Source organism: Marmota flaviventris, chromosome 2 (genome assembly GCF_047511675.1).
Source record: "Marmota flaviventris isolate mMarFla1 chromosome 2, mMarFla1.hap1, whole genome shotgun sequence".
Lineage (NCBI taxonomy): Eukaryota > Metazoa > Chordata > Mammalia > Rodentia > Sciuridae > Marmota > Marmota flaviventris.
This window is the reverse complement of record NC_092499.1, coordinates 4,337,932-4,361,950: the sequence shown is the minus strand read 5'-3', so window position 1 is coordinate 4,361,950 and position 24,019 is coordinate 4,337,932. Positions and strand designations below refer to the sequence as shown.

General features: G+C 46.1%; 1 protein-coding gene across 6 annotated transcripts in view; it reads left to right on the top strand.

Annotated features, from left to right (window-relative positions):
- The first annotated feature begins 1,587 nt into the window (after positions 1 to 1,587).
- Positions 1,588 to 24,019, top strand: part of Ppp2r5c (protein phosphatase 2 regulatory subunit B'gamma) — a 140,452-nt gene continuing 118,020 nt past the window's right edge. For 2 of the 6 annotated variants that reach the window (XR_011706508.1, XM_071607528.1), the window contains exons 1-3: positions 1,588 to 1,816; positions 2,447 to 2,512; positions 21,708 to 21,873. Coding sequence is in view for 5 of the 6 variants with exons in the window: in XM_071607528.1 (XP_071463629.1) it covers positions 1,790 to 1,816; positions 2,447 to 2,512; positions 21,708 to 21,873 (259 nt within the window). In the remaining variant the exon portion in view is untranslated. The remainder of the gene's footprint in view (positions 1,817 to 2,446; positions 2,513 to 21,707; positions 21,874 to 24,019) is intronic. The other 4 variants (XM_071607529.1, XM_071607530.1, XM_071607531.1 and 1 more) reach the window with 4 other exon arrangements.

The window sequence follows — 24,019 nt, the reverse complement described above, 5'->3', positions numbered from 1 at the left end:
CTTGAAGACTTGACATATGTCAAGACTTCTGAGAGGGTTTTCTTGTTTCCATCCAAGCATGTGAATTGCCAGAGAACAAGAATAGTGTAGAACCTCTTGCATCGTGCTTTACACATGGTGGATATCCAAAAACTGTCTGTTAAATCCAAGAATGATGTGCAAAACTGGATCAGAGGCTGTGATACAAGGATGTTAGTGGCACAGACTTATCTTGGAGAACCCCTCAAGCCTCCTTAGAGTTCAGCAGTCAAAACCCAATAATTTTAGTTACTCCTATTGATATGGATTTATGATAGTGTTTTATTTTCAAAATGTCATTAAATTAACTACAGACAATGTTCTAGCCTCTCACGTTTTTAGCTATTTATTTTGGGGAAACTATTAAAGAGCAGTTTCTTTTCCAGAGATAGCTGTTTGGGACTCTTCTGCTTACCTGCAGACAGTCCTCTGCGAGCACAGAGGCACCTGCAGGCAACAATTAATCTCAGAACCCCCCACAACAGCCCTCATTTTAGATCTTTTCCTTTTTTTCTTCTTTTCACTTTTCTGTTGTAGGGCAACAGAGAACATCCAAAAATGCTTTGCTTGGCAACTTTCAGGAACAAAACGGGGGCTGAGAGGATTTGTAAGTGCCCAGTCAAGATGCTGCTCCTTAATGTTCAAAGCCCCCAATGCCTTTCACGCTTGAAATCCGTTCACTCCCAATCTTCCTACCTAATGCATTTCCGAAATCTCGGATATCTATCATTAACACCTCCAAATTGCTTGGGGGCTCCAACCGGACTGCGGAAGAAGTGTAGTAAAAAGTTAAGTTTTTTCCCTTGAAAAATTCATCTCCCCGGGTCTGTTAGTGAGGCAAGAGAAATTAAGTGGCTCCCGGTCATCGTGCAGAAATTTTCTCACGCGCCTTAAGATAGAACCACAGCAAAAAAAAAAAAAAAAGAAAAAAGAAAAACAAGAAATAAACCCCCTTGGAACAGCACCGCCCAGTTTGAGGGCGGAGCCAGCGAGGGAAGGGTGGGTGGGGCTGGTCAGGTGGGCGGGGCCTGGAGAGGCCCTGCGAAACCGCCGCTCCCGGACTTCCTCGGTCACCCACGTGTACCGCGTGGGGACCCCCTCGTTTTGCAAGAGCCGGAAGGACGAGGCCGGAAGGCCGCCGTTCGCGCCCCTCCGGCTGCAGAAATTATTGTCACACATTTCAAACGTACAATTTCCATGCCTCGCTCGTCCCCGGCTCTCTCGGTCCGGCACCTTCACAGCCGGCAACGGCCCTGTCACCAGTCACCACAGTAGCTGCCGCACCCCCAGTCCCGGCCGGGTTCCCCAAGGCCGGCCGCCCGCCCACCTCAGACCCCGGCCCCCCAGAGCCTGACGCTAGCCGAGCGGTGCGAAGGGGGCGGGGATAGGCCGCGCAGGGGGCGGGACGGCGCGGCAGAGCGTTAGGGCACGTGAGGGCGCATCGCCCAATGGCAGGGCGCCGTTGAGGGCGGCGGGGCGGGGCTTGAGGCGGCTTGAGGCGGCGCCTGGCGGGCCGGGGCGGGCCGGGGGAGGGGCGGAGAGACGCCGCCGCCGCTGCCGCCGCAGCCGCCGCCGCCGCCGCGGCTGCTGCAGCCTCTGAGAGCCTGGAAAAGGGGAAGCGAGAGCGAGCGAACGACTCAGTCCCCGGGCGGCGGCGGCGGCAGTGGCGGCGGCGGCAGCCGGGGCGGCGCGACGGCCGGGGCGGGGGCGCTGCTGCGGCGGGGTCAGGCGGCGGCAGGGGCAGGAGCGGTGGCGGCGGCCCGCACTAGCCATGCCGAATAAAACCAAGAAGGAGAAAGTGAGTGGGGCCGGGGCCGCCGGGACGGGCCGCGGCGCGGGGGGCGGGCGGTCTGGGGCGCAGGTGCGGCGGGCCGGCCGCCAGCCTCGCGGCCGGGAGGGACGCCGAGCCGGGCGGCGAGCGGAGCGGACCCGCGACGCCTGCAGAACTGCGTGCGCGGGAGCGACGGCGGGGCTCCGGGCTGGGCTCCGGGGCTCGGCTCGCGCTGCTGGCGCGGCGGCTTGCGCTCTCGGCGGCCTGGGTGCGCTGCCTCAGGTGGAGCTGGAGCGTGTCAGGGTGGCCCCAGAAATCCTCGCTCCCAGGTGCGGGTGGGCACGAAAGGGCTGCGAGGTGGTCCTTTGGAAACGCCAGGAGCACTGGATGGACTTGGGCTTCTCTGTCGCTGCTTAAAGTTTTCAACCCGAATACTGACGAAGGAAACCAGAGAATCCGAATTTGGGTGGGTGGGGTGTAGTATCGCAGTACTGTATCTTTAAACAGTATGACGTAAATTTCCTGACGGTGTGGATTAAAACCACCAGAACCTCTGGTTAAATTATATAAATCAGTTTTGAAACTGCATGTAGTTTATCTGATGTTTAACAGTCTAAAGACTGAGAAAATTAATTGCTTTTGTTTGATGTTTCCCAGGAACCACCAAAACCAGGGAAGAGTGGGAAAAGTTCAAAAGAAGGACAAGACACAGTAGAATCAGAGGTAATGGTCTTCAGATATTCACTTGAGTTTTTCGTGAACAGCTTTTAATTTAAAATATGAAAACTGGGAGTGAGCCTCCTGCCATGGCACACACTTATAATCCCTGATCCAGGGGCTGGGGTGGGGGACTGAGGCAAGATTGCAAGTCAAGGCCAGCCTCCGTAAATTAGTGTATCCTGTCTCCAAAATAAATAAATAAATAAATAAATAAATAAGGGGTGGGAATGTAGCTCAGTGGTTCAGTAGGACCCTTGGGTTCAATTTGAAGTATTACCCCCCCCCCCAAAAAAAAAAAAAACCGAGCATAATAAAAACCAGGGTTTTCAACAAAAGTTGTTTATCTGTGGAACTGGTATTTTTTAGTTCATTTTCCACCTCAACCCTAGCAGCCCTCCTGTGAAGGGGGTGCCTTTGACTGGAATTCCTTTTGGCCTTGGGGATCCCCCCTACCCGCCCTCCACCTTTGCAAGCTGCCAGGTGGCTTTCTGAGGGGCTTCTGTCACCCTTGTTCTTCTTGGTGCAGTCTCTGCTCCTGGTGTTCTGGGAAAGCTTCCTTTTTGTGTTATTGGCTGGTTGCTTAGCCTTTTTCAACCCAGTAGCAGTGGTATTTTTTATATACCTAGTTTGGGTATTTTTGTAGATTCTTGTATTTCTCCTCTCCTCCCTCCCCCACCTTTTTTGGTGAGTTGACTTTTTTTTTTTTTTTTTTGGCTTATGGTCTTCGGTCCCATTTAACAGTTGGAACCTTTATGTCTACCTGCTGAAGTCTGTGTTCCTTGACATGGTTGTGCCTTGAGAGGATTTTCAGAGTCACCACTTTCCTTTGCCTTTTCTTCCTTGTGACTAATTGTCAGGAACTAGAACACGTAGGGCCAAGGGTCCAAGAGACATATAGGCCCAGACAGAGCTGGTAGGTCCTTTTGAATGCATGCGTAGTGTCAGTTCTCCAGGCCTGGATCATGGAGGTCCCTGGTCTTAGCGTAGATGACATTAACTTTGTGAGCATCAGACCCTTTCCTATAAACTAAATTAGTATTTAAGTTCTGCCTGGGAAGTACAGTAGACTTTTTTTTAGCCCCAGGTTATCTTTTCTCTGTCATTTGGTATATGCTAAGCCTCCCTCCTCAGCAGCAGGTGGTTCATTCTAGCAAATCTGTTGCCCTGCCTAGAGCAAATAGTAGAACTGGAAAATGTTCCTTAAGTACCAATAGTTCAGATTATTTGTGCCAGTCTTTCCCTAGCCTTTCTTTACAGCAATCAAGTTTTACTGTGGCCTGCTTGGATTTGACTTGCTTACTTCCTGTGCCACCCTTATTAGAGTGTAGATCATATAGTTGCTCTGCAGGGGTGCATGTAGCATGCTTTCTTTTTCAGTGTGTTGCTTTCATTAAAACTGCTAAGACTTCCTACTGTTCCCTAAATCTTTCTTGCTAATATACCTGTCTTCCCTTGCTGTTAGGATCACAAAGAAATATCAATCTGCACATTTATTTTATTCCCATTTTAGTGGAAAGAACTTGGCTATAAAAATGAATAATGTTAAGTTTGAACCTGAAAAATCCATCAGTAATTCAAAGATGCCAAAACTGCTGCTGTGTGTGTTTGTGAGATGAACTGGGTTTTTGGGCTGTCAGTTGAGTAGACTAGAGTGGCCTGCAGTGTCTGAGTGTGATGCCCCACTTGTCTTTTTGTATTTTTTCTAGTGCTACTGTCTAGGAGCTGGAGCCACAGAGTTGAAATTACCACTGAAAAACCCTGAAATATTGGGTCCTTCACTACTTCCTCATAAGGAGACCAGAGGCAGCATGGCACATTAAGCATGACACTGTGTCGTTATCTTGCAGGAGTACAAACTGAGGCTCTTCAGTTCATGTGAACTTTGAGTTGACTCTGTTTGATTGTTGCTTCCCCCCCTCAGCTCACTGCTTCACTTCTAGTTCCACCCACTTACCAAATATGATTGACTCATGCAGGTGAATTGAACCATTTCTGCACACATTTCTCCTCTTATGTCTCTCAGTGTTACTCTGGATTTGAATATTTTAACCAGAACAATTTAAATAGGTTTGATATTCCCATGTTGCTTTTCAAGCCTTTCTGATATCACATCACCTTCACAAGCACTCCTGGAGGCACATGCAAGAGTCCCCTTCCAGGGCAGACCAGCCAGGTTTGGGAAATATTTCCAGCAGACAAAATATTCCAAGATCTTGGCCTGTGGCTGACTTAATGTGCTACCTCTAGTATGTAAAGCGTCCTTGTGCTTTGGAATCCTGGCTGGCTGTCTTCTAGCCTCACAGCAGACCAGGTAACACCTGGCTTATGTTGCAGAAGGCCTTTTGGTTAGAACAAGAGAACATTAGATGGCATGGGTGTTTCATAAGATGAAGTGTGGGAGAGAGAATAGAGTAGGACAGTGACAGTGTTTCAGCCTGGGGGTTAGAAAATTAAAAAAAAAAAAAATGCCGTAAGTGACACTGCTTAACTTTTGTGACCCAGTTGAGTAGGTTTTGCTTTTCTTCAGAAATTCCTCTGACAAGATGTACAGCAGGATATATCTTTCGGGGTGACAAAACATTAAAGGTCATACTGGCTTCTGAGCAACTTTTGCTCATTGTAGAAATTTCTACTTAAGTGACATTGGTATATCCCCCTCCCCGCCCATCTTTCAATAGAATGTTTAAATTTGACTTGTTACTTATCCACAATTTCTGGAAATAAAAGTTTCTGTCTTGCACTTGCTCTTGGTTTATTTTATAGCACACCTTTAAGGAATGGGGCCATAACTGTGTTCCTTGGTCACTTGAAGTTGGAAAATGTTGTGGATATAGACAGAGGGAACATGTTTTTGAGCAGCTGATCTCAGGAACATTTGCCTCAAGAAAAGCATGACTAGGCACATTTTATGAACATATCAAATCTTCAGAAATTCCTCTGAGATCCTCAAGTTCATTTTATAGGGTCAGACCAGAGGATGTTGTTGCTGCATTGTTTTGTTTTTTCATTTGTATACTGGGTCCAGAGTTGCATTTTCAGAAGTGTTAATGCTTTTTCTGAAGTACTTTGCTTTCTGCTCACTAAAGGTGTTTTGGTACTGTCCCCTGGTCATGTGTTTTGCTTGTCTGAACAGTCCTTTCCAACCAGGGAGCTTATTTGGACACTTACCTTTAGGAATGACTTCTTTCTCTGTATAATTTGTGCTTTTTACATTCCATTGCCACCACACCCTGGCTTTCCAGAGATAGGGAGTCAGACTTGCCTGAGGTTATATGGTTCTAGGTAGTAATTTTAATTTTATAAATTAAAATTGAAATTTTAAAATTTGTTAACTAATAATATACCCATTACATGTTATGTATCTTTTCAAAATGCTTTTTGACTTTCCCTTCATTGCTTCTGTAGCAGGAGTTTTCTCTTGAGTTGTGAGATGAAGGCCGTAAGAGTCATTTGGGGAAAGTGGTATGGTGGTGTAGCTGCCTCCAGGGAGATTCCCCTCCATGAAAAACCAAAGCCACCATCTGTAGACTGGGTCCTGAGCTTCAGGCTTCCACTGGGGTCTCCTGTACCTCATTTCCATCACTCTTTCCAGCATTTTTCCATACAACTCTCAACTGAAATCCGGAGAGGACCAAAAGAAGTCCTCTTAGTACTTGAAAAATCCCTTTTGAGAGTCCTGTGTAATAATTATGTAGGAATGGAATTCCCCACTCCTAATTGTCATGCCTAGGTTCGATCTTCCCAGCCTCCCACCATTCTTGCCCAGAGCCCAGGTATGTAGGAAGGTAGAGGCTATGCAGTGGATCATCAGTGCAAGTGTAGAGCTTGGGAGTTAGGAGGTTCTGCCCTGAGCTTGCTGCCCTTGGGACCTCCAAGAAGCAGTTGGATCTACTGTGAGCCCTGGCTTCTGCTCCTGTTCATGTATAAGCTGCACAGCTGGTAGACACCCAGTGCCCTGTGGGATCACCACAGCTCCAGACAAAGGGTCTCAGTGTCTACACTGGACATGTGGGACCATCCTGGGGTTCTGTGTTTTGTTGAAGGTTCATAGTCTCCTGGCTTACCCACTAGGTGTCAGTAGCAGGCAAAAATGCATCTAGGCATTGCTGTCTCCAGGAGGACAGTCCCCCTGCTGAGCTGCTGCAGGAGAAAACCCTTCCTTCACACAGTGTGTGTGTTTGCCTGCAAAGCAGGACTGGCACACTCACCTGGTTATGCTGGCTCCTGGAGAATAGCAGTGTCCAAGCAGAGGGAGAGCATTCCTTACACTCTTCAATTGTTGAAAACCCCACAGAGTTTTTGTTTAGTTGGGTTATATCTGTCTATTGATATTTTTCAAATTAGAACTAGGTTTTTAAATGTTAATTCATCTAATGATAACTCCCATTACACAATAACAAATGTAACATTTGTATGAAAAACAACTTGAAAAATTTGAGAAGAGTCATTGCTCTGGTTTTGCAAATCTACGTTGATATCACATACGTAGCCTGTGAAAAGTTCTATATCATGGTGGCTCAAAGGACGAGTCAGGTCCTAGTGTTATGAAAACAATTTTGACCTCTTGGACTCTGGAAAATACCTAAGGGGACCACACTGAGAGAGCTTCAGACCATGCTTTGAGGACCTCTGTTTTAGAATACTTTTTCCATCTTCTATTCCTGAACGCTTTATCTTTTTAGCTCCAACTTGAACTCATCTATTCTGAAACTTAAGGGATGCTTTTTTTGTTTTTATGTGGTGGGGATGTAGCTCAGTGGCAAGTGCTTGCCTGGCATGTGCTAAAGCCCAGGGTTCATTCCCCGGTACTACCAAAAAGGGGGCTGAGTTTCTATCTTAGACCATGTTTTTTTTTTTTTTTTTTTTTTTGGTCTTCTAAACTTGGGTAGTAATTATTTGCTGCATTAATTGTAATTCATGTTGGCTTCAACCACCTTTATTTACCCATAACTTGCCTCCTTAACTAGAGGAAACCATGATTCCTCTTTACACTTGCCATGTATACTAGGCTATGGAGTTAAGAAATATTTGGTTGGTGGATTTTAAAAACGTTCAGGAAAAAGGAGAACTTCAAATCAATTAGGTTGCTGATTTTTCTGATGCTATAAATTGGCAAAAAAAAAAAAATCTTTTGTTTAAAAGGTTTTTTCCTTGGGCCGGGGTTGTGGCTCAGTGGTAGGACACTTGCCTAGCATGCGCAAGGCACTGGTTCGATCCCCGGCACCACATAAAAATAAAAACAGATAAAATAAAGATATTATATCCATCTACAACTAAAAAAAAATTTTAAAAAGGTTTATTTCTTTATTACCTTTTTGATAGCCTAAGGGAATTTCAGTGCAGACTGTTCATTTATTGTTATTTGTTTTAAATAAACAACATTGGGGCTGAGGATGTGGCCCAGTGGTAGAGCACTTGCCCGGCATGTGTGAGGCACTGGGTTCGATCCTCAGCACCAAATGTAAATAAATACATAAATAAATGAAAGAAAAGATCCATTGATAACTAAAAAAATTAATAAATAAGAACATTATACTAATGCAGAAAATTGTGATACTTAAAACTTTTTCTAATGTCTTGTGACAGTTTTAAGAAAGAGTATTTTTAGTTTGCTTTTACATACTTTGTAGAAAAAGAGTAGTCTTATAAGATCTTGCTAATATGGTCTCATAAGCTATTTAATTTAAAACATTTCAAAAGAGGATATCCATTGAAATATATTTCCTAATTTAAATTCATTTGGGGATTGTTTCTTAGTGGAATGTATTTTTAGTATGTTTTGTGAGGTGGATAGAGTGAGATACGGCTTTGTTTTGAGCATCTCTGGCCCTGCGCAGGTCTGTATTGAGGATCTGTGAGGATCAAAACAATACACACAGTCCTGACCTGCTAAGAACTTAAGTTGACTGTTGCATTATTTGTGACATGTGACACCTGTTGCCTCTGGATGTAAGTGTACTTGGGAGTAACTTGACCCCCACCCCCATTCAGTGAGACTGTCATCACTGAATGGATGGGACAGGATGGCACCCATCCCATGGAAGTAGCCCACTGGAGCTTTGGGTAAGAACCTCAGGTGCTTGAAAGCACCTAAGCAGACACAGGCTCTGTGCTGAGCTGTGGCATTCAGAGAGCGCTTTGTGTGGTGGGTCAGGCTGCAGACACAACCACTCAACACTCCTCTTCCCCTCAGCAGCCTAGGAGGAGATCATGGAGAGGAGGGTAGGAAGCAGTCTTCAGTTGTCTTGGTGGTGAGGAAGCTAAGAGTTCCTGTAGTCAGGCAGCCGCTGAGCCCTGCCTTGCAGCAATGGGGACGTTTCCACCTGCCCTTGTGGAGTTGCTGGCTGTCAGCCAGCCACCAGCATGGATCCTGGCAGTGTCTTCCTAAGGCAGGGGGAATTTGTCTGCAAGAACTCAGTCGTGAGAAGAGTCTCCAGTGTTTCCTTGAATGTTGGGAACCTGCCCAAGTCAGGCTTGGCACCATGCTGTATTTAATCTCCATGAATTTTCCTATCAGGGAGTTGTGATAAGCCAAGACTTTCCTGTACCCTTCTTGATCAGGTTTCAGATGTGTTGTAGTGAAGTGGTGCCTCCAGGTCCAAATAGGGTTGTCGTTTTTGTTTTATCCACTTGGGGGAGGCAGAGAACAAGCATAGAATTTAAACTTCAGGGAGAAAATGCTTTAATTTGAGGACACCTAGGATTTTTCTTCATCTTCTGCATGTTGGGGGCGTGCATACACGTTTTAAGATGAGGTTTATGGTCACTGCCTTAAAAAGAGTGGGTTTTAGACACCTGGAGCCTGCAGGTGTTAGTTAGTACTGATCAAATGCTGGGTTTTTGCCCAGCAAAAGTTTATATCTAAGTAATGTCAAAGTACCTCAAAGCTTTGAAGGTGTTAGAATGCTCCAGAAAAGTATTAGACATTCTTTTTAGCTATTTTATTTAAATATAAACTAGTGAAAATGAAATTAAAAGTTTAGTTACTTAGGGCACTAGGCACATGTCAAGTGTTCAGTAGCCACACGTGGCTAGTGGCTGTTTTGATAGCCCACAAATATAGAACATTTCCAGCTTTCCAGAAAGTTCTCCGGGACAGAGCTGCCTTGGGACCCTAACAAGTTCTCCAAAACCAATTCTAACATGAGCGTCTTTAACTTATCTATTGTTAGCATTATTTGTAATATTAAATACCAAATTTCAGGTTAAATTTAAAGCAAAAGAAGACAAATAAATTGGCAGAAGAGGAGGAAGTAGATAAAATTCAGAAAAGGAGGAAGGCAAGGAGTAAAGGGGGCACCTCGATGAGGAAGGGAGCTGCATCTGCCTTTTGGTTCATGGCAGCCTGCCCAGAGCCACACATGAGGAAGACTCCAAGTCAGGTTCCAGGGAGCCCAGGAGGCCTCACTTTCTTCCAGTTATTCTCAAAGACAGTTTCTCTTATGTATTTGTTTTTGGGTCAGAAATCACACATGGCTAATAATAGCACAGTACAGAGGTATGTGGCTCCCCCTGCCCCTGCCCAGGTGCTTCAGGTGGTCCAGGTGTCTCACCAAGGAGGCCACATTCCTAGTGGGGCCTGAATGCCCAGGGTCTCTTTGGACTATTTTGCTTAGCTCAGGGGAAGCAGCACCATGGCTGGGGGCAGCTCTGGATCAGACACCTGTTGCTCCCTCAGGGTTCTCTCCTGGTATGTTTTCTTTCCTTTGTCTTGGCCATTCTCTAACTTTGCCTCCCTCCAGTGACCCAGAAGGTACTTCTGGGGTTCAGCCCCCAAGACAACACATCCCTGCATGATGGAGTCACCCTCAGTGAGGCACAAAAACTGAGTACTGTGAAGCAGGAATGTTCTGAGTGTGCTTATTACATTCGGCCTAAGCAGTGGCCCTTGGGCTCTCATCACCTCAGTTACAGCTAAATCCGTCCTCATGAGTCTTCAGGCCCCCTGATAGGTAGGGCCACCCTTGGCAACCTGTGTGCGGAGAGCAGAGGCTGCTCAGGTAGGTAGAATGGTCTTGACATGGGCACAGTGTTAAAGGTTGGAGTGGAATCTTAAGGACCCCGTGGCGCAAAGAACACATTCTAGCCCAGGGCAGCAGCTAGTGCAAACGTCCTAAGGTAGAGTGAGCTTGGCATGTCCACTGGAAAGTCTGTGTGGCTGAAGAGAAAGTGATGGGAAGGGTGTGGGAGGATGGAGGAGAGGTGGGTTCAGCAGACTGGAGCAGGATCTTGCAAGCAATTCTGGAAGGGTTTGGGGGTTTTGTGCTGAAGGTGATGGGCAGCCATCAGGTGTTTGGAACAGGGAGGTAGAATGCTGTGATTTCAGTATGTACAGATGTCTTGCAGGCTGCTCTGTGGGGCAGCTGCAGAAGTAGAACAGGGCCACAAGCTTGAGGACTGAGTGGTTCTTCCTTCATAGGAGAGTGAGGTACTGGCACCATAGCCAAAGGCTCTGGACTTGGTGGACTTGTCAGCTGACCACTTGTTTTAGAGATTTTGGCAGGAGCTGGCTCTCAGGCTTTTGACCCTCAAGGGCCAGAATGTGGAGACTTTTCCCTGAGGAGCCAGCTCCAACACTGGCAGCCTCAGTTTTCCTAGTCAGTTTGCTTCTGTGGAGACTATTTTTTTCCAGTTCTGAGTTCTGTAAAGATGCTGCAGGAGAAGAAGATGCTATGGGAAGATTAGTATCAGATGTAAAGTGAATCTCCTGCTCTGTACTCCTCCTCTGCTCTGCCAGGTTTCCACATCCTAGACTCTGGGGATGCCTGGAATCAGATCAGTCTCCCCTGGGTGACTTCCAGGTCAAAGCCACATCTGTGGAGTTAATTTATCTTGTTGCACCGGTGTTCCTGGAGGTCATAGCTCTCTTGAGCCTTCCTTATCACTAGGAATGAGGCTCAGAGTTGTGTTGATACTTGTAAGCTCTTCGAAGACCTTAATCAAGGACAGTGCTCCTGTTCTTTCTCTGCGTCTGCCTTTCAGCTAGGAATTGATGGCCTAGAAAAAACTATTCTGTGAAGAGCCAGAGAGTGAAAATTCTAAGCTCTGTGAGCCTGTAACATCAGTCTCTGAGCAACTACTCAGCTCTGTTGTTGTTTCGAGGAAGCAGCTTTAGTCAGTGGTAAACAAATAAGTGCCATGTTCTAATAAAACTTATTTTCAGAACAGGAGGGAGTCAGATGTAGCCCAGGGGCTACAAACTACAGGAATGCAGGTAAGGGTCATCATTGACAAAGTGTCTGGCAAGAGAGTGGTCTTACTGTCACCCTGAGAGTCTGTCCTAGGACCCTTCTCTGAAATCAGTGCTAGTTACTTCAGTGAAAGAAGTATCTTTTGAATTTGGCTTCATTTGCCACCTAGAAGCTGTTGAGAGACCAATGATTGGATCCTGCCTCCATTGAACAATAAACACCTTACAACTTGTTGTGAATTTTTAGAATTTCGAGTTTGAATGAAGGGAAGGAGCTGCTTGTGTAGTGTAGTGATCCCTTATATGGTAAAATGTCTGGTAGTGAGGCTTTGTCATAAAGCCAGTTGCCTGATGTGCTGTTTGAATGAATAATTTCAAGGTGTAGAAACTAGCAAACACCCGTGTAATCTGCTGCCTAGATATTATTATTATTTTTTTTACTCCAACTTATATGAAACTGTAGACATCTGTCTACAGAGGAGCCTTGTGGGGAGTCCAGTGACCTCCGGGTACCTAAACATTCAGGCATGATATGTTTCATGTTAGAAGCTTTTCCTGAGGGTGAGGGAATCCTCTAACATCTTGTTCCTGTCCTCAGGTAGCTTTGCCCCATGGCTGTCGGAAACGCTTGGGGAGTAAGCCTTGTACTCCTGACGCAAGCAGTGCGCAACGGGGACCACAGGGCAATGAGCTAACTCCTCGGGCTGCCTGAGCCCAAACATAGGGTCATGGGTCTGCCTGGGTAGTACCTTGCCCTACCTCACCACAGGACCAGCTGTTCCACTTTCCCTTTTCTCAAGACCCCTCCCCATTCATGTGACTCCTGCAGCCCTAGGGCCCAGGTGCTTAGTCAGGAGGCCCTGAGAAGGGCAGAGGGTGGAGGCTTCCATTTTATGGTGTAGCTTTCATTGATGTGGCCGCTGAGGACCTCAAATACATCTCAGCATCCCAGAGTTGCCCTTGGTAGCCCAGCAATGCAGCTACTTTGCAGACAGGTGGGGACTGGGGTACTCACCTAGAAACCTCTGGGGCACTCACTGTAATGGCTTCAAGTGAAGGAAGAAGGTCAGCCATTTTGACCTGTGTGATAAATAATACGGCGTTGAGCAGTGGTGCACGCCTGTAATCCCAGCTCCTCGCGAGGCTGAGGCAGGAGGATTGTGGGTTCACAGCCAGCCTCAGCAACAGCAAAGTGATAAGCAACTCAGTGAGTCCCTGTCTCTAAATAAAATAGGGCTTGGGATGTGGCTTAGTGGTCGAGTATCCTGGGTTCAATCCCTGGTACCAAAAATAAATAAATAATACTGCATTGATCAATGATTTTCCAACATTGAGCCAAAGGAAAGGAGCTGAAGTGAATCCTGAGGCTTCTCTCACCTCATGAGTAACAGGTAAAAGCAGAACTACCCATCACTTACATTCCAGCAGAGTGGTAGTAAAGGGAGAATCAGATCTTTTTTAGAATTAGCCCAGTCAGGTAGCACAACAGTGTCATACTTCATGACAAAAATTAATTTTAAGATGGATGCCTAGTTTTTATTTTATGAGGAACTCCTAACCTATAGAAGGTCTTATTGCCACCTTGAGAGTCTGTTCTGGGACCCTTCTCTGAAATCAGTGCTGGTTACTTTAGTGAAAGAATCATCTTCTGTATACTTCATCTGCCATCTGGAAGCTGTTGGGAGGCCAGTGATGGGACCCTGCCCCATGAGCGACCTGCTGTTGCTCACTTAGTGTTCAGCAGGGGAACAGTGGCCCTCCCACCCCCAGGCACCTTGCTGGCACTTATGGCACCCTTGCTGTTTGTGACAGCAGGGCTACAAGAATCCAGAACATGCAAACCCATGCCCATTAAGCAGTCTCTCTTCCTCCCCTGCCCTCAGTCCCTGGCGACCACCAACCTCTCAGTGGCTTTGCGTGCTCTCTGTTTCTTACCAACGGATCATGCACTGTGTGGCCTTCCATGTCTAGCTCCTTCCACTCAGCACTGTGTCCAGGCTCGGCTCTGTTGGGCCCTGTGTCAGGGTTTCATTCCTCCTTGTGGCTGAATCCTGTTCCATGGTAAGGACAGATAGATTTTATTTTATCTGCTGATGAATGTTTGCGTGGTTTGCACCTCTCACCTCCTGTGAACCCTGCTGCTGTGAGCATTGTGTACACACTTTTGTTCGAGCACCTGTTTTTAGTTCTTCGGGGTATATACCTGTAAGTGGATTGCTGGGTCACATGATAATTCTGTGTTTGACTTATTGAAGCCCCCAAACTGTTTTCCACCTGTCTTACAGGAAAAAGTGTGACAAACACCCAAAGCCACCAGCAATGCACAGGGTTCCAGTTTCTCCACAGAGTGCTACAATTATTATTTTCCACTTTTAAAAAACAGTCATGCTGCTATGAAGTAAGGTGCTAGTGTAATTTCCCCGTGGAAGGGTCCTGGCTCATGTCTAACCCACTGACTTGTGTGTCACATCTCACTATTTTGATTAAAGTATTCCACTTATGTATGGTATATGAAAATGCATTCTACTGTGATGTATAACTAGTTAGAACAAAAAAATTCTATCCTTAAAAATTTCTCTTTTTAAAAGTTCTTAATCAACATACAAAAACAGACTTTGGGAGGACAAGCAGTTTGGCATCGTTGGAACCCACATGTGTGCTGTAGTTGGGACAGCCAACTGGGGGACAGATCTAGAGGTAAGAGTCAGGGGGCAGTGTAGTCAGTGTAGTAGTCAGCCAGCCCCACAGCTGGCACCTGAGTACTGCAGAGGAGACCGACGAGACATGGTTCCTGCTCTCGGAAAGCTGGACAGGTCTTTTAGAGGCAGACTGTAACTTGAGGCATGGCATCAGTTCAGGGCAGCACCTTGAGAATGTCAAGGACAACGTGGCTGAGCCTGACTCCTGTGAGGAAGTGTGGGATGTTGAACAGAAGTGGCACTTGAGCCAGGACCGAGGGTTGAGCGTTTCAGAAGCTTTCAGAGAGATGGAAATGTTGGAAGGGGAGGAGGACATTTCATGTAGAAGGACCAGGTGTTGAAACAGGATGTGTTAGAGAACATTCTCGACCCTGAGCTGAGCGTAGCCTGGCATGCCTGAAACAAAGATTCAGCAGGGGACGTCTGGTAGCAGAATATGAATAGGGTTGCGGCAAAGGCTGGGCTGTTCCATTGCACTGGTCTAGTCTAGAGGTGAGGTTTCTCGTATACACAGAAGTGGAGGGAAAAGTGTGACAAACACCCAGGTCCTTGTCACCCATCTTCGTGAGGAGGCCAGCGATACAGCTGGTCCCCCTGCGCTTGCCGCCCATTCCCCTCCTCTGACTGCTGAGGCCCATCTCATCCTGGTCATACCACATCCTTCAACCAGGCCTCTTTATCCTGAACATGCCTTGGCTGTGTGTGTGCTCACGGGGGCCAGCGTGACATTTCAGTACATGCAGCAGGGCCTTGGTCACATTCAGCCTCTCTTTACCCCCTCTAGTGATCCCTCTTCTACATTCAGGCCAGCTTTATTTAACTTCCACAATGAGAGAACATGTGGTACTTGTCTTTCTATATCTGGCTTTTTTTCCAATGTCCTTGTTTCATTCCATGTTGTTGCAAACGATAGGGTTTTATTATTTATGTCTGAATAATATTCCATTGTGTATATGTCATATTTTCTATATCTGTTCATAAGCTTAGGTACCTAGGCTGATTCTGTATCTTAAATTATTGTAAATAGTGCCACAATAATCGTGGGCATGCAGGTATTTCTCTGGTATGCTGATTTCATTTCCTTTGACTTTATACTCAGAAGCGGGATTGCTGGATCCTACAATAGTTCTGTTTTTAGTTTATTGGGGAACCGCTATCCTATCCTCGGTAACAGTGGCACTATTTCCATTCCTACCAAGTGTAGTTCCCTTTTCTCCACATCCTCACCAGCAGTGGTGGTGGTGGTGGTGGTGGTGGCAGGGTTCTTACTAGGGTGAGGTGATATCTCATTGTAATATTTTCATGTATTTGTTGGCCATTTGTATTTATTCTTTTGAGAAGAGTCTATTAAGTCGGTGACCCATTTTTTATTGGATTTCTTGCTCTTTGTTGTTTTTTTACTGTCTTACACATTCTGGATGTTGACCCTCTGTCAATGGACACTTGGCAAATATTTCTTCCCATCTATAGGTTGGCTCTTCTCTTTGTTTAATGTTTCCCTTGCTGTGTAGAACTTTTTAGTTTTATATAATCCCATTTGTCTCTTTTTGCTTTTATTTCGTGTGCTTTTTGCACTCTTAAAACAAAACCAAATCACAATCATCAGACCTAAAAAAAATACTAAAAAGTTAATGATGAATATTGGAATCACTGCTGCCCCTGCCGCCTTCCTTGATCAGCTGTGTATATTATCAGCTGTTATGTGTCCTGCATTTCTCTTTTTAGATCTCTGCTTAGATTTTTTTTTCTTTTCTCGCAGTTTAGTTGTTAAATCAAATTGTTCATACATGTTTGAAGGATGTGATTGTCAACCAAGGGTGATTTCGCCCCCCAGGGCACATTTGGCAGTGTCTGGAGACATTCTTGGTTGTTACAACTTGGGCAGGGGCTGCTTGCTTCTTGTGGGCAGGGGCCAGGACAATGTAAACCTCATACAGTGCAGACTGCAGCCCAAATAACGAAGGATTTCCTGGCCAGATGTTAGCAGCTGCAGTGGAGAGCCTGCCACCACTCCCCATGCCACGCTCTGCAGAGTGGACCCCTGTGCTGGTCAGCATCTTCTCTTTTCCATTCCATAAAGGCTTGATCAGATTCTGGCTGGAAAACACTTCTTAAATGGCATGTCACAGGATATCATATAGTCTCTGGCTTACAGTGATGGTAGTTGGGTCAATCCGTTATCAAATTGCAGAAGGGGAGAATTTTGAGACTGCAGAGCAGAATTGTTCTCCAGTGTGTGGTGTCAGTGGCAGGTGATGAGGCAGTGCTGGGCTCACCCTGGGACGCAAAGTCCATTGATGGAGCAGGGTCCAAGTGTGGTGATACCATGTACTGTGTGCCACTGGTGATCACCCCATACTCTGCATCTCATTTTCCTTGTCTGTGAAATAAGGACACTGCAGGGCATGGGAGTGCCTGCAGATTGTGTGCTGTTCTGGAAGAGCTGCTCCCAGGAGTCTGCCCTGGCCCCACTTCCCTCCAGGTTATGGCATCACCAAACAGGGCCACAACTGTGTCACTCCCAGGGTCCAGCACAGACGTGCACTGGACAGATATTTGCATGGTAAATAGGAGGACTCTGTGTGCATAGTGCTCCCTTGGGGCACTGGCCCTTGCTAGTGTGTTGACCTGATGGGCTGCTTGCTCATAGCTACTCACTTCTCCAGGCACCTTGCCCTTTGTCCTCCACCAGGTGATCCCCTCTGACCTTTTCACTCACTCAGTCTCCTCCCTCCACCTCTTTACAGTAACTGTAGGCAGATGGCTTCATATGGTTCTTTTTTTCCCTCTCTCCCTCTGCCCCTCCCTATACAAAATCATCAGACTGGCAGGTGTCTGTACCTCATACCATCCTTTTCCTCTCCTGCCCTGTTATTCCTGCAGACCCAGGTCCAGGTCTTCCCTGCATAGCCCTTCTCTCAGCTGCAACTCCTTCCTGGGGCCCCATCCCCCCCAGCATCCAGGTACGCCAGCCTTTCTCACCCTAAATTCTTGGAGGCTTTCTCCCCAACCCTCTGCTTCTTCCAGTGCCCTAACTCCTCTTTTCTTTCCAACCAGTTCTTTCAGAAATATTGCTAATCCTCATGGATTCTGCCTTGTCCTCAGTTCTAGTTGCTTCTCCCAGCCCCACTCCAGGAAACCGATCTCTGTCTGCCACAGTCTCTGTGCTGCTGAATCTGGTAGGCGCTTGGCCATTTCTTTTTTTTTTTTTTAAATTTGCCTTAATATTTTAATTTCAGTAGTTTGATAGACAGTACAAGTAAACAACAACAAAAAAAAATGGAAGAAAACGAAACATTAACAGCTTTGAAGGGAGAAATTTATAATCCCCATAATTGGGATTGAACCCAAAGGCTCTCTATCACTCTATCATGCTTCATCCTCAACCATTTTTCTTTAGGGTCTTGCTAAATTGCAAGGCTGGCCTCAAACTTGAGATCCTCCTGCCTCAGCCTCCTGGTGTAGCAGGGATTACAGGCATGGGCCACTGTACCCAGCAGAGGAATTTATAATCTTATAGGAAAAAAAAATGTGTGCAAAGATAATTCTATGCCAGGTGGTAGGTACTGCCTAAGTATTAATTACTACTTGTGCCTACCACAACAGGGGGGTGTGAAAGGTTACGGCCATTTCAAGGCATTGAAATCCATCCATCCTGAAAGGCTCTCTCTGCCTTCTTCAGGAGACCACGCCCCCAGGGTTCTTCCTGCCTTGCAGCTGGCCATGAACTCCTCAGCCCCAGGCTGTCTCTTGCCTCTTTTCTCCCTTGTCATCCTCTGTCTGGGGTGTTCATGCCCAAGACTTCAGGAACCAGTTAGGGACTGTTGACTTCCAAATTTACATCTCCAGCCCAGACGAGATTTCCTGAGTGTTCACTGGGTGGCAGGTAGCACTGCCCTGGACACTGGGACATGGGTGCAAGGGAGGCAGAAGAGATCTTGCTGTCTCTGGAGCAGGGTAGGACAGCCAGCAACCAAGAAAGTAAGCAAAGAGAAATCCTGCTGCTGATTTGTTAATGAGGAAAATAAAATATAATTGGTTCTGGAAGAAGTAGGGAGAAGTACCTTGGCTCCTCACGTATGAGAGCCGGAGTTGCCACAAGGGACTTGAGACTGCACACTCACTGCACCTCTGAGGCCTGTGTGTGCTTGTCTTTCTCTCTTAGCTTTGGCTTGCCACCATGCTGAGCCTTTGGGGGACCCCCAGAGCTCCTTTCCTTGGGGGGGGGGGCTCTTTGGCTTGGTGGGTCCCAAGTCCTCCAAAGAACTGATAGACAGGCCCTGCCCTCCTGGACTCATGGACCTGGTCAGGGAGAAAGGTGTCTATCTCATTGCTGCCAGAGGAGAGTAAAAGTACCACATGCTAGGGATGATGGGTCCACCATGTGACATGACACAGGAGCCGACAGTGCCATGTGGGCCCCATGAAGAATGAGTCTAAACATGGTGGAGGGTGGGGCCTGAAGGAATCAGAGTAGTCACTTGGCAAGAGGACAGAAACATGGTGGTAGGACATGGCTGGGCAGAGGAAGGTAATTTCCCTGAGGCCAGAAGACCTGGGAGCTGCCACAGTGGGTTAAGCTTAGAGTATGGGAGCAGATTTTCTTTTCCGGAAGTTCACTCTGTTGCCTCCTGAGAGAAGGCTCTGGAGGGGGCTGGGTGGGGAGAGTATGGTAGGGTTCAGGGGAGAGGAACCAGTGGGATGGAGTCTGAGTGATTTTTTATTTCCACAGACGTTAGAAACCTTATCTCAACCGGTTCCCTGTGAGGAGCTTCATTTCCTATGGATTTGTTTTGCTCCTGATTTATAAGTTAGCCAGATCACCAGGTTGTAGTCTTACAAGAGTGGCCACATGAGATGCCCAGTTTATTATCCTGTTGGGGTAGAAGCAGCTATGGAACTGTGTTTATCTATTTTCTACCTATTGTTTATCAAGGTCATTATGTGTATAGCACTGGATTGGGCATTATGGAAAAATAAAAATAAAATTTATGATCTCTTGGAACACATATATGTAGCTTGCCATTTAAAACAAGGACAGGTCCTGGAAGTATCTCTGTGACTTTGGAGTAAATGCTAGAGGTTTTTCTAGGGGCATCCCAAGAAAGTTGAGCAGTTAAGTTTTACCTAGGGGAATTCCGAGGAGGACGTGGGTTATAGGTGGTGTTTTTAAGAACAGTATATGTATTCTTTCATAATCTGACAGAAAGAATGATAGATGGTGTATTAGTTGGCCTTCATCACTATAATGAAATGCAAGATATAGGATCTTTACAAAGAAAAAGAGGTTTAATTTGCTCCCAGACTTGGAGGCTCAAAGGCATAGCACCTGCATCAGCTCGGTTCTGGTGAGGACCAAAGGGCAGATGGTAATGGTGGGAGTGTATCCAAGCCAGCAGTCCCATTTCAGATCCAGAGCAGAGAGAGATTAGTGTCCCACAGTCACTCCTGAGGACACACTCCCAGTGATGCATGGGCCTCCCAGTAGGCCCTGCCTTTTAAAGATCCACAGCACCTCCCAGCACCACCATCTTGGAGACCAAGTTCCCATGATATGAACCTTTGAGGGGAACATAAACTATATTCACACCATAGCAGATGTCAAGATCAAAGCCAAGAAAGTACATTTTGACCAGGGAACAGGCTGTGTGAGAGAAGGTAACTTAGGCCTGAACTCCCAGTTCAGAATTCTGTCTGCTGTGTTTTGGGCAGTCTCATCTTGGAAAACTCTTTTCAATTTTTCTTAGGTAAATTATTGAAAAATAAAGCAGCTCTTACTGCTTAGTGAAAATTTTTTTTCAAAAATGAGAACAGATTCGGGGTTGGGGTTGTGATTCAGCGATAGAGTGCTCTCCTAGCATGTGTGAGACCCTGGGTTCGATCCTCCACACCACATAAAAGTAAATTAATAAAAATTAGATATTATGTCCAACTATAATTAAAAAATAAAATATTTTTTAAAAATGAGAACAGGTTTGTTCAGGGCTCAGTTACATTCCTGCTCCCTTAGGCCCTGTACAGCTGGGGAATGGGTTGGGTGGTTGTTGGCTCTAGGTCAGAGCCTCATGGCCTTTGCAAAGTGCATCTGGGCAGAAATGAGCTCCACTGCTTTGGGCAGACAGATGGGGCACAGCGGATATGTTGTGTCAATCCTACAGGCAACGAACTGCTGGGTGCTGGTGGTAACAAACTATCCCAGCTGGTCATTGCCCAGAGAGCCCTCCTGATGGGGGACCCAAGGCCCAGATGATCTTCATGGGGTCACAGTGGAGAGCACATCCCTTTAGGCCTTTGTGGATGACAAGGTCCCTGGTGGCTCTGCTGCATGTTCCCTCTGATTCTCCTCTACTCTGCCCCAGTATTTCACTGGTGTGTTACAGGCCAGCCTCGTGAGTGGGATGGCTCTTATAGTTGTGATGCCATCTGGAGATAAGTGGGAGAGTAGGAGCCTAGAGATAGGCACACAGGAGAAAAGCCAGGAGGAAGAAAAGTTCTAGGTTCAGGGGAGCGCCTTTCTGCAGCCTAGTGAGGGGGCCAGCAGGGAAACCTTTTCTCTTAGGAGGTGCTAGACTGAGTTCACTTCCTGTTGCTTCTGTTACACATGGCCATGAACAAAATGGCTTATGGGAGCACAAAACTTAGCATCTTACAGTTTTGGAGATCCAAAGTCTGAAAGGGGGAAGGGCATGGCTCTGCTGCTTCTGAAGACTTCAGAGGAAGACCTGCCTTCTGGACCTTTCCGGGTTCTAGAGGCCGCCTGTAAAGGGGCTTGTGGTCCCTCTTTGGTCTTCAGCTCTCTCTGACTCTGACTTCTGCTTCCACCTTCTTCCATTGCCCTTCCAACCCTCTGCCTCCTCTGTCTGAACCACCTGCCTCCCTCCTGGAGCCTGAAATGGTGGTGCAGGCCTGTGATCCCAGCTACTCAGGAGGCTGGGGCAGGAGGATTTCAAGTTCTTTAGTGAGACCCTGTCTCAAAATAGAAAGTTTAGAAAACAGCTGGGGGTGTAGCTCAGTGGTAGAGTACCCATGGGTTCCATGCCCAGTACTGTTTTTAAAAAAAGAGACACAATGAGAAAGAAAAGGAGGAAGGAAGGAGAGAGAGAAAGGAGTGAGGTATCTTGTGAGCCTCTGAAGTCCAGCATTACTGGAGGTGGGATGTGAGCCTTGCCCTCCAGCAGCTCCAGGGAATCGCCTGCAGCAGAGCAGAGAACATTGTCCCAGAGCAAGACTTGAGGGGTGTGTGTTTTTTCTATATTTCGTTTGTCCCATAAGCACAGCTGTTTTACATGTTCTGTTTTTATTTGGAAAGCAGATTTCCAGCAGGAAGAACAGCCTTGTGGCTGTCCAGTCTTCAACATCTTCTAAAATAAAGGTACCAGCCCCTCAGCCCATTGTGAAAAAAGACAAGCGGCAGAATTCTTCACGGTTTAGTGCCAGCAATAATAGAGAACTGCAAAAACTACCATCTTTAAAAGGTAATTTTTATTTGTCTTTTAAAAATTAAATGTTTCAATACTTGGGGAAGAAATAATGTTTTGATAGTTGCTGCTTCTTATTCCTTCACTGTGTTTATATTTCTCGGCATCATCTTCTCACTTGAGTTTTTTCTTAAATGGAATGCCATTGATTTATTTACTCAACTAACATTTTAAGTTTCAGAGCTACTAAGATACCAATCCAATAACTAATGTATTATAAGTATTCTACACTAAGAGGAAAAGTTTCACATCTTTTCATAGTAGTTTCAAGTAGGCTAGCCAATTTTTCTTGCAAATTATTCCCTTTTATTAGTCTTTGAACTGTAGCAGTTCAGAAAGGAGTTTCTACAAGTAGAGTAGTTGTAAAAGTTACAGTAGAACCTCTTCATTCTTCTAGTATTAAAGAAATGAAGAAGTAGCTGTGGTACTCCATGGACTTGCTTTGTTATGAATCATTTGGAGATCACCTCCAACCAGGGCTCCTCATGGGATCAGTCAGGGGAAATTGCAGTTCACTTGAAATTTTCCCCCAAATGGCGCAGCTGCCTCTGTCCATTTGAAAGTGCAATTCCTAAAAGTTTCTTTCAGATTTTGAGGTTGAGATTTTGAAAATCTTATCAAGGAAATGGGGTAAGGACCCTAAAGAAAAAATGTGAACCTCTGAAAACCTCTATATTTGCCAATATAAAAGCTGGTACATTAAATTTAAAAAAAAACACTGGGTGTTTTTCGTATCTTAAATTCTATTACTGGGCCTTTTACAGTTAATCTTCATTGGGCTGGAAGGTTGTCTCCTTTATAACTGTATTCCTAGCACTTCCACACCATGGGGCACAGCAGGAGCTCCATGCAAATGTTCAGGGATTGAGGGGAAATGGGTACATGGACAGGTGAGCACATGAGTGGGTGGGTGGTTGGATGGATAGTTGGAGGGATGGAAGTGGGTGGGTGGTTGGATGGATAGATGGAGGGATGGAAGATTTATGCATGAATTTCCTGTCATTTGCTTGCTAGAAATCCAGGTTCTCCACTCACTGCATTCTGCAGAGCCTGTGTTTGGCTTATTCACTTTAGCTTTGTGATTTGATAATAAGGTCACTACATCATTTTTGATGATTCTTCCCCCTCCCAAACAGTCCATGCCTTTCTGGTGCTACTTGTTCCCATTCAGCTGGACACTTAGGGAAGCAGGCCTGTTCTAGATCCTGGGGGTGCAGCATTAAACAAAATGAAACCCCTCTCTGGCACTCAACAGTGGTGACTTAGCAAAAAGAAGGGATGTGTGCATGATACTCCTCCCTTCGATGCAATGCTCTCAGTAGGCCCAGGGTCAGAATGACTTGGATGTCTGGGATGAAAAGGCTGGGCATAGCTATTACTGACCCTTCAAGCACCAAGCCCTGCCCTAGTCCTATCCCAGCTGGCACATTGGGTCTGAGCTGTGCCCCTTTCACACACAGGTCAGAGCCTGGGCAGGCACCAGTGTAGGCTTGAGTGTTCTTCTGGTCTTCCTTCACGTCTTCCAGGGAGTCTGTGTACATGCCTCTTTTTCCAGCCATCACTCTGCCTCTCTGTGCTGCTTTCAACCCCCATTTCTTTCTTTTCTGATTATACCTGTCACACAGTATTCTTCCACTGACACCTAAATTTTCATTGTTCTGCAAAAGTGTAAACTCTACATGGTCTATCCATGTCTAGGAGCATTTCACACTGATCAAGACCTCACAGGAAGCCACGCATGGTGTCACACGCCTGAAATCCCAGCAGCTCGGGAGGCTGAGACAGGAGGATCACAAGTTCAAAGCCAGCCTCAGCAAATTGAGGTACTAAGCAACTCAGTTGAATGCTGTCTCTAAATAAAATACAAAATATAGCTGGGGATGTGGCTCAGTGGTTGAGTGCTCCTGAGTTCAATCCCCAGTACCCCCTCCCCCCCCCCAAAAAAAAAAAAAAAAAAAGCCTCATCAAGCTTGTTTGATAATTCTTTCTCTGGTATTCTAGAACATCAGTAATACTGTCTGGTTCAGAAAACATCAGAATTTATTGGCATTATCTTAAAGTTCTCTATTAATTTGGATAAGAATGATATTTTTTATAACTTTCTCCTTCTGGAAGAAGACCCATTTTTGTGGGTCTTGTTTTC